This window comes from Medicago truncatula, chromosome 2 (assembly GCF_003473485.1).
Source record: "Medicago truncatula cultivar Jemalong A17 chromosome 2, MtrunA17r5.0-ANR, whole genome shotgun sequence".
In the NCBI taxonomy this organism is placed as follows: Eukaryota; Viridiplantae; Streptophyta; class Magnoliopsida; order Fabales; family Fabaceae; genus Medicago; species Medicago truncatula.
Genome location: NC_053043.1, coordinates 28482199 through 28498814, shown reverse-complemented (window position 1 = coordinate 28498814; position 16616 = coordinate 28482199). Strand labels below are relative to the sequence as shown.

Genomic DNA, 16616 nt, shown 5'->3' with positions numbered 1-16616 from the left:
ACAACGACCTTGACTCGACAAATGCGACAATGCAACTTAGACACTTATATGCATGTGGTACCAATCGTCATCATAAGTATTAATATACTTTCATCGTGCGGAGGACAAAGCTCCTAAAACGTGCGGAGGACAAAGCTCCTAATCGTGGTGAGGACAAAGCTCAATGAAATGCTATGCATGGACTCTTAACAACAAAACACCGTAATCATCGTAATCAACATATCATCATGCATCCAATAATTTGGAGCTAAACGTCATCATTTCATCATATATATAGACATCATGCACTTAGTTAAATAACAGCAGTAGCACAGTCAAGTTACACAACAACAGAGAGATATCAATATATCAATTGCAATTCACAACATAACAATATTAATGTGAAGCATCAACAACTTAAACATCAAACATCTTCCACATAAGGCATATAAATATTTCACATAACCAACAACAGCAACATAGGCGACACATAAACATCTCAGTATATAACAATATCAAATGATAATCAACAACAACTCATGCAACTTAGTTAAATAACAATAGCAACATAATCAGATCATATCAACAGCTTAATATCAATTCATTTTCAACAACTTCCTGATCATTCAATAATAATTCAAGTAATGCAATCAATCAATAAATCACATTATAAACACTTAGCATTTCAATATAGCTTCACAATTCACAATCATTATCCTTAATAGGTCACACTATGTACCTAAAGTTCATTTCTAACCAATCCAAGCAACTCAAGTCTCACAATGCACTAAAACACTCAATTCTGGAAGTGCTCGCGAGGCGAGAGCATCTGCTCGCCGTGGCGAGTACAAGCCAACTTTCCAACTAAGGTTGTTCTAGGTTCAATCTCGTCCCCATTCGTTCCCTAATCATTAGTAGGTACGTTCAGGCACTCAAAGGCACTCAAGGTCCAACTAAAAAGTCGAAATTACAAAATCCAACATGCTCTCTGCCTTAGCTCGCTATGGCGAGTAAGGTTGCTCGCTATGGCAAGCAATACCAGAAGAACTCGCGAGGCGAAGGGAAAGGCTCGCGTGGCGAGTGATGAAGATCATCACTCGCGAGGCGAGGTTCATAGCTCGACGTGGCGAGCGATGAATGTCGCTACGGCAAGGCTTCCTATTTTCACAAAAATCCCACGATTCACATGGTTCTAAGCCTAGTATCGATTCCAAAGTTTGTCCTAAACATTATCTAAGGTCCAGGAACACTTTCTACACCAATTTAATCAATTCTTACCGTTTAATCATCAATTTTAGGGATTTGACCTAGTTTTCATTTTCTCCAAATTAATCCTTTCTCAAGGTTTTAAGCCTAATTTCAATTCCTTAATTCATCTTAATCATTATCTAAGGTCTAAGGACAGTTTCTACATCTTTTTAACAAGTTTCCACCGTTTATTCATTAATTCTATAATTTTAACCTACTTTTCAATTCCTCACAAACTCATCCTACATCATGTTAAACCTAACCATTGATTCACATACTTAATAGAATTGCAAAGTTAGTCTCACCCTTACCTTAGAATGAAAATCGCAGCTTTCCTAGGTCTTCTCCCTTCTCTTGGCTTTTTCTCCCTTTTTCCAAAACTGGTCGTACGTACGTTATGTTTTTCTAAACTAGATCTCTCCTATTTATATAAATCTTTAACCTACTTATTTTTCTCTTAAATCCAAATATTAATATTCTATCCCAATATATATATATATATATATATATATATATATATATTTCCATAACAAATCATGTATATTTCCATAGCAAATGACATATATTTCTACAACAAATCATACATATTTCTATAACAGATTATATATTTCTACATCAAATAACATATATATTTCTAAATCAAATAACGTATATATATTTCTAAATCAAATAGCATATATATTCCTAAATCAAATAGCATATATATTCCTAAATCAAATAACATGTATTTATTTCTAAATAAATACCAACATATAACATATCAAAATATTACTCATCAACATAAATCATATAAATCATACAAATCATATAAGTATATTCTAAACTCATTAAAAATAATCAAATAATTAGAGAGGGCGTTACAACTCTCCCCCCTTAAAAGAATTTCGTCCTCGAAATTCAAGCACACAATAAATAAATTCAATCATTGCATAACCATACTAAACCATATATAGTTAAATAGAAACTTCAACAAAACATGCAAACCACATCAAAGTTAGTCAATCAAACATGATCATATAATAAACATAACTATTATTCAGAAACACAACAACAACTAATCAAACAGCATAAAGATAGTAATATAACTATTACTATACTCGACACGACTCTTCTAATTGGCCGGACGGACCGACCTGCTCTGATACCAATTGTAACACCCCGTTTTCCCAACGTGAAAATTTCATTTATTTAATCAGAGTAATTCACAAAAACGGAATGTCACACTACTTTTCTTAAAATCATAAACTGAATAAATAACTATTTATCCTTTAAAACTCAATAACAAAATCTTAATACTTCGCAGCGGAATTTATTCAATAACTAAACAGTCTTTGGCACGAAGGCCTCTTCATAAATTTCTCATATAATCCAATCTAAAACCAAAGTCATAATTCTTCTTAAAACAATACGTAAGGAATATAAAGACAACAATAAAATTCCCATCCCATTACGTATCAGAGCACCTAAGACACTTGAGCCACCACTCCTACTAATCATTAATACCTGCAAGTTACTCATACGAAGAGCAACATTTTCAAGCAGAAGGGGTGAGATTTCACAAAACAATAATATCAAGCATATAATTCAATAATTATATTTAACAACACAAATAACTTCATCTATTAGCAATAATACTTCTTAATGTATAATTCTTAATAATCCAACCAACCTCTAATTACCATTTACTTTATATTCATCACAATATAAATATCATCATATAACACATATTAACCAAATCGTAACAAACATAGATCATCACATCATAGTCATAGTTCATATATAGCATAACAACATCTTAATCCTAATTCATATACAACATAACAACATCATTAATTTATAATAATAATTATTCATCAAACATCTCATTATCAATTCATGAATAAAAGACAACTTATCAACTTAACATGAACATCATCAAGTACACCTAACAACTCATAAATATCTTCATATAATCATCATCACTAATAACTTAAACTACACAATATAATCATCACTTAATAATAATAATAATTATATACATCATAACATAAACATCTTCTTATAGTAATATAACAACAACAACATAGTCATCATTTTATAATAATATAACAACAACATAACATAATATACACTTAACGATAATAATAATTATATACATCATCTCGTCATAATTTAATAATATAACAACATATTCATCTTCTTATATTAATACAACAACGTATTCATCATCTTATATAAATATAATCAACACATACTAACACCATAATCGACATCATAATACTTTGATAAACAATTACCAAGTAATCACAACATTCGATCATCATCAATAACATAACATAATATTCACTTAATAATAATTAATTATATATAGAACAACATAATCATCACTTAATAGTAACAATTATATTCAACATCATAACAACTTAACAATATTATAATCAATATCTTACACAACATAGCAACATAACAATATCATAATCAACATGTTAAACAACATAGCAATATAACAATATCATAATTAATATCTTAAGCAACATAGCAACGTAACAATATCATAATCAATATCTTAAGCAACATAGCAACGTAACAATATCATAATCAACATGTTAGACAACATAGCAACTTAACAATATCATAATAAACATGTTAAACAACATAGCAACATCTTAGTCAACACCATATAATTCACATCATAAACATCGTATAATCTTCGTAGGTACTTCTTTAATAACACATAGGTAGAAGACAACTCGACAACTCATAGATGATAATTCATCAACAACGACCTTGACTCGACAAATGCGACAATGCAACTTAGACACTTATATGCATGTGGTACCAATCGTCATCATAAGTATTAATATACTTTCATCGTGCGGAGGACAAAGCTCCTAAAACGTGCGGAGGACAAAGCTCCTAATCGTGGTGAGGACAAAGCTCAATGAAATGCTATGCATGGACTCTTAACAACAAAACACCGTAATCATCGTAATCAACATATCATCATGCATCCAATAATTTGGAGCTAAACGTCATCATTTCATCATATATATAGACATCATGCACTTAGTTAAATAACAGCAGTAGCACAGTCAAGTTACACAACAACAGAGAGATATCAATATATCAATTGCAATTCACAACATAACAATATTAATGTGAAGCATCAACAACTTAAACATCAAACATCTTCCACATAAGGCATATAAATATTTCACATAACCAACAACAGCAACATAGGCGACACATAAACATCTCAGTATATAACAATATCAAATGATAATCAACAACAACTCATGCAACTTAGTTAAATAACAATAGCAACATAATCAGATCATATCAACAGCTTAATATCAATTCATTTTCAACAACTTCCTGATCATTCAATAATAATTCAAGTAATGCAATCAATCAATAAATCACATTATAAACACTTAGCATTTCAATATAGCTTCACAATTCACAATCATTATCCTTAATAGGTCACACTATGTACCTAAAGTTCATTTCTAACCAATCCAAGCAACTCAAGTCTCACAATGCACTAAAACACTCAATTCTGGAAGTGCTCGCGAGGCGAGAGCATCTGCTCGCCGTGGCGAGTACAAGCCAACTTTCCAACTAAGGTTGTTCTAGGTTCAATCTCGTCCCCATTCGTTCCCTAATCATTAGTAGGTACGTTCAGGCACTCAAAGGCACTCAAGGTCCAACTAAAAAGTCGAAATTACAAAATCCAACATGCTCTCTGCCTTAGCTCGCTATGGCGAGTAAGGTTGCTCGCTATGGCAAGCAATACCAGAAGAACTCGCGAGGCGAAGGGAAAGGCTCGCGTGGCGAGTGATGAAGATCATCACTCGCGAGGCGAGGTTCATAGCTCGACGTGGCGAGCGATGAATGTCGCTACGGCAAGGCTTCCTATTTTCACAAAAATCCCACGATTCACATGGTTCTAAGCCTAGTATCGATTCCAAAGTTTGTCCTAAACATTATCTAAGGTCCAGGAACACTTTCTACACCAATTTAATCAATTCTTACCGTTTAATCATCAATTTTAGGGATTTGACCTAGTTTTCATTTTCTCCAAATTAATCCTTTCTCAAGGTTTTAAGCCTAATTTCAATTCCTTAATTCATCTTAATCATTATCTAAGGTCTAAGGACAGTTTCTACATCTTTTTAACAAGTTTCCACCGTTTATTCATTAATTCTATAATTTTAACCTACTTTTCAATTCCTCACAAACTCATCCTACATCATGTTAAACCTAACCATTGATTCACATACTTAATAGAATTGCAAAGTTAGTCTCACCCTTACCTTAGAATGAAAATCGCAGCTTTCCTAGGTCTTCTCCCTTCTCTTGGCTTTTTCTCCCTTTTTCCAAAACTGGTCGTACGTACGTTATGTTTTTCTAAACTAGATCTCTCCTATTTATATAAATCTTTAACCTACTTATTTTTCTCTTAAATCCAAATATTAATATTCTATCCCAATATATATATATATATATATATATATTTCCATAACAAATCATGTATATTTCCATAGCAAATGACATATATTTCTACAACAAATCATACATATTTCTATAACAGATTATATATTTCTACATCAAATAACATATATATTTCTAAATCAAATAACGTATATATATTTCTAAATCAAATAGCATATATATTCCTAAATCAAATAGCATATATATTCCTAAATCAAATAACATGTATTTATTTCTAAATAAATACCAACATATAACATATCAAAATATTACTCATCAACATAAATCATATAAATCATACAAATCATATAAGTATATTCTAAACTCATTAAAAATAATCAAATAATTAGAGAGGGCGTTACAACTCTCCCCCCTTAAAAGAATTTCGTCCTCGAAATTCAAGCACACAATAAATAAATTCAATCATTGCATAACCATACTAAACCATATATAGTTAAATAGAAACTTCAACAAAACATGCAAACCACATCAAAGTTAGTCAATCAAACATGATCATATAATAAACATAACTATTATTCAGAAACACAACAACAACTAATCAAACAGCATAAAGATAGTAATATAACTATTACTATACTCGACACGACTCTTCTAATTGGCCGGACGGACCGACCTGCTCTGATACCAATTGTAACACCCCGTTTTCCCAACGTGAAAATTTCATTTATTTAATCAGAGTAATTCACAAAAACGGAATGTCACACTACTTTTCTTAAAATCATAAACTGAATAAATAACTATTTATCCTTTAAAACTCAATAACAAAATCTTAATACTTCGCAGCGGAATTTATTCAATAACTAAACAGTCTTTGGCACGAAGGCCTCTTCATAAATTTCTCATATAATCCAATCTAAAACCAAAGTCATAATTCTTCTTAAAACAATACGTAAGGAATATAAAGACAACAATAAAATTCCCATCCCATTACGTATCAGAGCACCTAAGACACTTGAGCCACCACTCCTACTAATCATTAATACCTGCAAGTTACTCATACGAAGAGCAACATTTTCAAGCAGAAGGGGTGAGATTTCACAAAACAATAATATCAAGCATATAATTCAATAATTATATTTAACAACACAAATAACTTCATCTATTAGCAATAATACTTCTTAATGTATAATTCTTAATAATCCAACCAACCTCTAATTACCATTTACTTTATATTCATCACAATATAAATATCATCATATAACACATATTAACCAAATCGTAACAAACATAGATCATCACATCATAGTCATAGTTCATATATAGCATAACAACATCTTAATCCTAATTCATATACAACATAACAACATCATTAATTTATAATAATAATTATTCATCAAACATCTCATTATCAATTCATGAATAAAAGACAACTTATCAACTTAACATGAACATCATCAAGTACACCTAACAACTCATAAATATCTTCATATAATCATCATCACTAATAACTTAAACTACACAATATAATCATCACTTAATAATAATAATAATTATATACATCATAACATAAACATCTTCTTATAGTAATATAACAACAACAACATAGTCATCATTTTATAATAATATAACAACAACATAACATAATATACACTTAACGATAATAATAATTATATACATCATCTCGTCATAATTTAATAATATAACAACATATTCATCTTCTTATATTAATACAACAACGTATTCATCATCTTATATAAATATAATCAACACATACTAACACCATAATCGACATCATAATACTTTGATAAACAATTACCAAGTAATCACAACATTCGATCATCATCAATAACATAACATAATATTCACTTAATAATAATTAATTATATATAGAACAACATAATCATCACTTAATAGTAACAATTATATTCAACATCATAACAACTTAACAATATTATAATCAATATCTTACACAACATAGCAACATAACAATATCATAATCAACATGTTAAACAACATAGCAATATAACAATATCATAATTAATATCTTAAGCAACATAGCAACGTAACAATATCATAATCAATATCTTAAGCAACATAGCAACGTAACAATATCATAATCAACATGTTAGACAACATAGCAACTTAACAATATCATAATCAACATGTTAAACAACATAGCAACATCTTAGTCAACACCATATAATTCACATCATAAACATCGTATAATCTTCGTAGGTACTTCTTTAATAACACATAGGTAGAAGACAACTCGACAACTCATAGATGATAATTCATCAACAACGACCTTGACTCGACAAATGCGACAATGCAACTTAGACACTTATATGCATGTGGTACCAATCGTCATCATAAGTATTGTCATACCCCAATTTTTGACCTAAGACAGCACTGACACGTGTCATCTAACTCCGACCGGTCTCAGCCTTTCGAGCAAAAAAAATTCGGCAGGGAGGTATTTTAAAATAGCTCATAGTTGATTCCGAGTCGGGCCCTCTTCTCTCAATTTTCATTTAATTTTAATTTCCATCTTTTATTAACTTTAAATTCATTTTTTTTAACCTTTATTTTATCTTGTTTTTGTTTTATTTATTTTTAGTCCTTTTATTTTATTTTTAATGTCCAAAATAAATCAAAATTTTCCGATAATGTCCAAACACACAGCTCAAAACAGCCTGTAAAGTCTCCTCTCCAAGCAACAAAGTTTTCATTTTCAAGCTCTATAAAAACAAAAGCGCAAGCAGCCAAAGAGAAGGAGGGCCCAACAAGAGAAACATTCCACGGCTAAGCACACAGACACAACATTTCTCACCTGCAAGAAATCAACAGAGTCCAGTAACACAAAAATTCCAAACACCAAAACCATAGTTCAACACCGTACCGCCATACCAAACACTGTCAGCGCTATAACATCAATTACCAACACAAGCCACAAAAAAACAGCCGTAACTCAACACCAATCAACCCACAAACACGTAATAACAAAATCAAACTCAGTAACCATCACCAAACCGTCATAAAACATAACTCTAGCACAACAAACCATCAAATCCAAACCATACCACTTCCGGTTCCGAATTCAAACCGGATCTACCAAAAAGTAATATTTCTTTCCTTTTAGATCTAGGTCAAACCGTTGGGTTTTGAGCATTTTTGAGTTAAAAATCGGAAAGAAGGAGAGAAAAGAAGGAGAGAGGACGAAAAAAAATATAAAAAGGGAGTACATAACCACTCCGGCGCGGCGGCGCGGCCATCTTGGCCGGCCGGCCACCGCACCAGCCACCGGAGAAGAAGGCGGCGTTGGAGGAGGATTCTAGAGAGAAGGCAGAGCCTCTCTCTCTAGAAACAAAAGAAGAGAGAGAAGTTTGAAGTGAAAATGAATAAAAAAACCGGTGCCTACCTATTTATAATGCTAGACTGAACCGGTTCAATCTTGGAACCGGTCTGAACCGGCCTATTCCAGGCCCACACGCGCCTGGCCTCACCCAAGGCCCAAATCCTTTTCGTTTTATTTTTTGCACCCCCCTTTACTGCTCACACACCCCCAGCATCTCATTTTTCTAATTTCTTTTTTTCATACATTTTAATTCTCGCTCTATCTGTTAATCCAGAGTGCTCTGGTCCCCAGTTAACTGGTAATATTGTAATTATTCTCCAGAACAATCTGGTCCTTGTTAATTAAATTAATCCAGAGTGCTCTGGTCCTATATTAACTATTAATATTATATTTCTGTTTAAATTAATTATTCTCCAGAGTGCTCTGGTCATTGTTAATTAAATTAATCCAGAGTGCTCTGGTCCTAAATTAACTGTTAATATTATATTTTTGTTAATCCAGAGTGCTCTGGTCCAAACTTAAATGTTAATATTTATTTATTTTTGTTTAACTTAATTATTCTCCAGAATATTCTGGTCCATGTTAAAATAATTTCACAATTTAGCTTAACTTCATTTTTCTCATTCTGCTTATATAATTTTCATATCTTTATTCAAAAACAACAAAAACATTCAAATATCAAAAATTCATAAAAAGAACTTTTTCACAGTAAACCTTGATCTTAAATCAAGTGACCGTCTTTTTCTTTTTCTTAATCAAATTTCAAATCAATTCTAATTCAACTTCAAGTCTATTTCTTTCAATCTAAAAAACACAAATCAATTCTCATTTGCCATTTGGCTTTTTATTTCAAAACCTCTTTCAAAACATATAAAAAAACACCAAACAAATCAAACGTCAATTTCTACCCCGAACTACGAGGTTTTGATCCCTCACGGGTACGTAGGCAGAGGACCTTGTCCTTCCAAATCAATTAAAAAAACAATTTTCTTTTTTCTCTTTTCAATTATCAATTTTCTTTTGCCTCTTCAATTAAAATCAATTTTCTTTTTCCTTTTCAATTCATCTTTCAATTCCATTTTCATCTTTTTAAAAGCAAGCAAGTCTAAGCACAAAAAGTTAAATAAAATCAAGAGGTTCTCGTAGAGTACTACGAATATTTAGGGTGCTAATACCTTCCCTAAATATAACTAACCCCCGAACCCTAAATCTTTTCAAAATGGGTGGTTTGGAACTTTTTCCTCTTTAAAAAAAATTTGTTCAGTCGTGAGATAAAAAGTGAGTCAAGAGTCAATCAAATGGCCTTGACGTCCGAAAAATGGCGCGACAAGTATTAATATACTTTCATCGTGCGGAGGACAAAGCTCCTAAAACGTGCGGAGGACAAAGCTCCTAATCGTGGTGAGGACAAAGCTCAATGAAATGCTATGCATGGACTCTTAACAACAAAACACCGTAATCATCGTAATCAACATATCATCATGCATCCAATAATTTGGAGCTAAACGTCATCATTTCATCATATATATAGACATCATGCACTTAGTTAAATAACAGCAGTAGCACAGTCAAGTTACACAACAACAGAGAGATATCAATATATCAATTACAATTCACAACATAACAATATTAATGTGAAGCATCAACAACTTAAACATCAAACATCTTCCACATAAGGCATATAAATATTTCACATAACCAACAACAGCAACATAGGCGACACATAAACATCTCAGGATATAACAATATCAAATGATAATCAACAATAGCTCATGCAACTTAGTTAAATAACAATAGCAGCATAATCAGATCATATCAACAACTTAATATCAATTCATTTTCAACAACTTCCTGATCATTCAATAATAATTCAAGTAATGCAATCAATCAATAAATCACATTATAAACACTTAGCATTTCAATATAGCTTCACAATTCACAATCATTATCCTTAATAGGTCACACTATGTACCTAAAGTTCATTTCTAACCAATCCAAGCAACTCAAGTCTCACAATGCACTAAAACACTCAATTCTGGAAGTGCTCGCGAGGCGAGAGCATCTGCTTGCCGTGGCGAGTACAAGCCAACTTTCCAACTCAGGTTGTTCTAGGTTCAATCTCGTCCCCATTCGTTCCCTAATCATTAGTAGGTATGTTCAGGCACTCAAAGGCACTCAAGGTCCAACTAAAAAGTCGAAATTACAAAATCCAACATGCTCTCTGCCTTAGCTCGCTATGGCGAGTAAGGTTGCTCGCTATGGCGAGCAATACCAAAAGAACTCGCGAGGCGAAGGGAAAGGCTCGCGTGGCGAGCGATGAAGATCATCCCTCGCGAGGCGAGGTTCATAGCTCGCCGTGGCGAGAGATGAATGTCGCTACGGCCAGGCTTCCTATTTTCACAAAAATCCGACGATTCACATGGTTCTAAGCCTAGTATCGATTCCAAAGTTTGTCCTAAACATTATCTAAGGTCCAGGAACACTTTCTACACCAATTTAATCAATTCTTACCGTTTAATCATCAATTTTAGGGATTTGAACTAGTTTTCATTTTCTCCAAATTAATCCTTTCTCAAGGTTTTAAGCATAATTTCAATTCCTTAATTCATCTTAATCATTATCTAAGGTCTAAGGACAGTTTCTACATCTTTTTAAGAAGTTTCCACCGTTTATTCATTAATTCTATAATTTTAACCTACTTTTCAATTCCTCACAAACTCATCCTACATCATGTTAAACCTAACCATTGATTCACATACTTAATAGAATTGCAAAGTTAGTCTCACCCTTACCTTAGAATGAAAATCGCAGCTTTCCTAGGTCTTCTCCCTTCTCTTGGCTTTTTCTCCCTTTTTCCAAAACTGGTTGTACGTACGTTATGTTTTTCTAAACTAGGTCTCTCCTATTTATATAAATCTTTAACCTACTTATTTTTCTCTTAAATCCAAATATTAATATTCTATCCCAATATATATATATATATAAAATATTTCTATAACAATAATAAATAACAAATATATCTCTATAACATATATATATATATATATATATATATATATATATATATATTTTCATAACAAATCATGTATATTTCCATAGCAAATGACATATATTTCTACAACAAATCATACATATTTCTATAACAGATTATATATTTCTACATCAAATAACATATATATTTCTAAATCAAATAACGTATATATATTCCTAAATCAAATAGCATATATATTCCTAAATCAAATAACATTTATATTCCTAAATCAAATAACATGTATTTATTTCTAAATAAATACCAACATATAACATATCAAAATATTACTCATCAACATAAATCATATAAATCATACAAATCATATAAGTATATTCTAAACTCATTAAAAATAATCAAATAATTAGAGAGGGCGTTACACTATAGGTAATCTTAACTCTGCTAAAATAGAAAATGTTCTGTATGTGGAAGGTTTAAAACATAATCTACTTAGCATAAGTCAATTGTGTGATTGTGGATTTGAAGTTATCTTTAAACCTAACATATGTGAAGTCAGACAAACCTCCTCTAACAAATTGTTTTTCTCTGGTTCAAGAAGAAAGAACTTATATGTTTTAGAACTGAATGATATGCCTGCTGAATCTTGTTTTATGTCTCTTGAAAAAGACAAATGGATCTGGCACAAAAGGGCTGGTCATATAAGCATGAAAACCATTGCTAAACTTTCTCAACTTGATCTAGTTAGAGGTTTGCCTAAGATTAGCTTTGAAAAGGACAAGATCTATGAAGCATGTGTTAAAGGTAAACAAGTAAAAAGTAGCTTTAAAACTATTGAGTTTATTTCAACTCAGAAACCTTTAGAGCTTCTTCATATTGATCTCTTTGGTCCAGTTCAAACTGCAAGTCTAACTGGCAAAATATTTGGATTTGTTATTGTTGATGATTTCTCCAGATTTACATGGGTTCTATTTTTAAAACATAAAGATGAATCTTTTGAAGCATTTCAAAACTTTTGCAAAAGAGTTCAGAATGAAAAAGGTTATAATATCATCACAGTTAGGAGTGATCATGGAGGAGAATTTGAAAATGCATCCTTCAAAACATTCTTTGATGAAAATGGTATTAAACATAATTTTTCTTGTGCAAGAACTCCACAACAAAATGGAGTTGTTGAAAGAAAAAATAGAACCTTGCAAGAAATGGCAAGAACAATGTTAAATGAATCAAATGTTGAAAATTACTTTTGGGCAGAAGCCATTAACACATCTTGTTACATTTTGAGTAGAGTTTCTATAAGAAAGGTTCTTAACAAAACCCCATATGAACTCTGGAAAAATATTAAACCTAGCATATCCTACTTTCACATTTTTGGCTGCTATTGTTACATACTGAACAATAAAGAAAAATTGGGTAAGTTTGATCCTAAATCAGATAAAGCTATCTTTTTAGGATACTCTACAACTTCTAAAGGTTACAGAGTGTACAATCTAAAAATCCAGACAGTTGAAATTAGTATGCATATCATATTTGATGAATATGATGAACATTCTCAACCTAAAGAGAATGAAGACACTGAAGTGTCAACACTTCAGAATGTTCCCACTCAAAATACTGTGAATACAGTAGAGAAAGAAGATGATCAGAATGTTCAGGATCAATCTCTTCAAAGTCCACCTAGAAGCTGGAGAATGGTAGGAGATCATCCTGCTGATCAAATCATTGAAAGTACAACTGATGGTATAAGAACCAGATTGTCCTTTCAAGATAACAACATGGCAATGATCTCTCAAATGGAACCCAAGTCAATCAATGAAGCTATTATTGATGACTCTTGGATTGAGGCCATGAAGGAAGAACTTTCTCAGTTTGAAAGAAACAAAGTTTGGAACCTAGTTCCAAATAATCAAGACAAAACCATCATTGGAACGAGATGGGTTTTCAGAAACAAACTTGATGAAGAAGGTAAGGTTGTCAGAAACAAAGCAAGGTTAGTTGCTCAAGGCTACAACCAACAAGAAGGTATTGATTATGATGAGGCCTTTGCACCAGTTGCAAGGTTAGAAGCCATCAGAATTCTTCTTGCATATGCTGCACATAAAAGCATTAAACTTTTTCAAATGGATGTGAAAAGTGCATTTTTAAATGGCTTTCTGAATGAAGAAGTTTATGTAAGTCAACCACCTGGATTCATAGACAAAGAAAAACCAAATCATGTTTTCAAATTAACAAAAGCTCTTTATGGTCTTAAACAAGCTCCTAGAGTTTGGTATGACAGACTTAGCACATTTTTAATTGAAAATGGTTTTTCAAGAGGAAAAATTGATACCATACTTTTTAGAAAAACACATAATACTGACTTGCTTATTGGTCAAGTATATGTGGATGACATCATTTTTGGTGCTACTAAAATAAAAATGTGTGAAGAATTTTCCAACCTTATGCAAAGTGAATTTGAGATGAGCATGATGGGTGAACTTGGTTTTTTCCTTGGTTTACAAATCAAACAACATTCAAATGGAATTTTCATAAGTCAAGAAAAGTATGTCAAAGACATTCTTAAGAAATATAAAATGAATGAGGCAAAAATCATGAGTACCCCTATGCATCCATCTTCAAGTTTAGATAAGGATGAGAATGGAAAATCTATTTCAGAAAAAGAATATAGAGGCATGATAGGTTTATTATTATATTTGACTGCTAGCAAACCTGATATAGTGTTTGCAGTAGGGTTATGTCCTAGATTTCAAACATGTGCAAAAGAATCTCACTTAACTGCAGTTAAAAGAATCTTTAGATATCTAGTAGGTACTACTGATCTTGGCCTTTGGTATAGAAAAGGTTTTAGTTTTGATCTTGTAGCCTATTGTGATGCTGATTATGCTGGAGACAAAGTTGAGAGGAAGAGCACAAGTGGATCTTGTCAATTCTTGGGACAAGCATTGATTTGATGGTCTTGCAGAAAGCAAAACACCATTGCACTCTCCACAACTGAAGCTGAGTATGTATCTGCAGCCAGTTGCTGCTCTCAAACTTTATGGGTAAGAAATCAGCTGGAAGACTACTCTCTAAGGTACACAAGTGTTCCAACAAACGGCTACTTTTTTTTTCTCTCTCTCTCTCTCTCTCTCCTGTCCGTTTGCTTTTTTGACAGTTTTCATCTTTCCCAATGTCAACTGCCATCATTTCTTTCCCTCTCTCTCTTTCTCTTCTGCACGCTTGGTCCATATAATCAGCAACCACTCCTGATTATTTCACATTAATCTCTAATCCAAAATTTTCACTCTTCATCTCTCCACCAAAATTCCAAAAACACTCTGTTTTCTGCTTTTACGAAGAAAATGGCCAGAACAAAAACCATTTCAAAATCTTCTGATAATGAGACCAATCAAGTGGAACAATCTCAACCACCACCACCAAACGCCGCTGCTGATCAAACCTCTGATCAACAACTTTTGAGTGAAACCCCTGTACGCACCATTCTTCAGGACGTAATCATTCCTGCTTCTGAAACTCCCAAATCTTCCAAAACCAGATCCTCTAAGAAACCCATCATCAAACCCAGACCAAAAACTACCAGACGTTCAACAAGGATGAAGAAACCCTTGAAGAAACCAAAGGTATCTCACGTGAATCTAGATTCTAACGAAGAAAAAGAAGATTCAAGTGATGATGAAGACTCTGAGGATGAAACAGAGGAAGATCCAGAAGAAGAAGATGAAGACTCTGAACAAACTCTTTCTGACGCAATGAAATCAGTAAAAGCTTCCTCAAAAAGGGATAAGGAACTTACAAAGAAAATACTTCAAAGGAGAAAGGAGATTGCTGCTGAAGCTATGCCCTTATCTGAGGAAAAGACCTCTGAAGATGAAGAAGAAAGTGAAGAGGAAGAATCTGAAGAAAAGGCTGAAAAAGAAGAAGAGAAAGGCTCTTCTAAGAAGTATGGGAAAGGTAAAGATATCACCAAACTTGCTGCTACCTTAAAAGCTTCAAGGGCAGAAAAAATTGCTCTCAGACCAATGAGTAGAACCAAATACTTCAACCTTGAAAGCTTAGAGACAAAGGCATGGAATCTGAAGGAGTTTACAGAACCTTAAGGATGGACAGATTTTGTAACTCTCCAAGAGCATACCTATGAAAATCTGGTCAGAGAATTCTACACCAACCTGTCAGTCAAGGAGAAGAAGAATGTGAATGAAAAGTTTCTCATTTCTTTTGTTAAAGGTGTAAAGATTAAGGTAACTCAGGAATTTCTCTCTGAAGCCTTGAAGATTCCCAATGAAGGTAAAAAACTGTACTCTAGTTCTTGGTTTGATGATTCTAGAGTCAACCGTAACAAACTCATAATCAAATACATCAAAGCTAACCACACCTTCAACTCCACAAACTTAGAAGACACTCCCAAAATCCTTCACAACATGATTAGGCACTCCCTTTTGCCTAGATGTGGATCATTTGAAGTTATCTCAGACATAGACCTTTGCTTCATCTACCATCTCATGAAGAAGATTACGTTAAACCTCTATTTTATCATCATTCAACACATGATTGATTCTTGTTTAGCCACAAAACAAACATCTGCTGGATTGCCATATGGAATGCATCTAACTTCCA

At 32.6% G+C, this 16616-nt stretch overlaps 1 protein-coding gene across 1 annotated transcript in view; it reads left to right on the top strand.

Moving 5' to 3' along the window:
* The window catches only part of LOC120578359 (bromodomain-containing protein DDB_G0278469-like), a 47513-nt gene extending 31414 nt beyond the window's left edge, over positions 1–16099 (top strand). The window contains exons 4-5 of the mRNA XM_039831039.1: positions 13455–13992; positions 15352–16099. Coding sequence (XP_039686973.1) covers positions 13455–13992; positions 15352–16099 — 1286 coding nt within the window. The remainder of the gene's footprint in view (positions 1–13454; positions 13993–15351) is intronic.
* Positions 16100–16616: the final 517 nt, after the last annotated feature.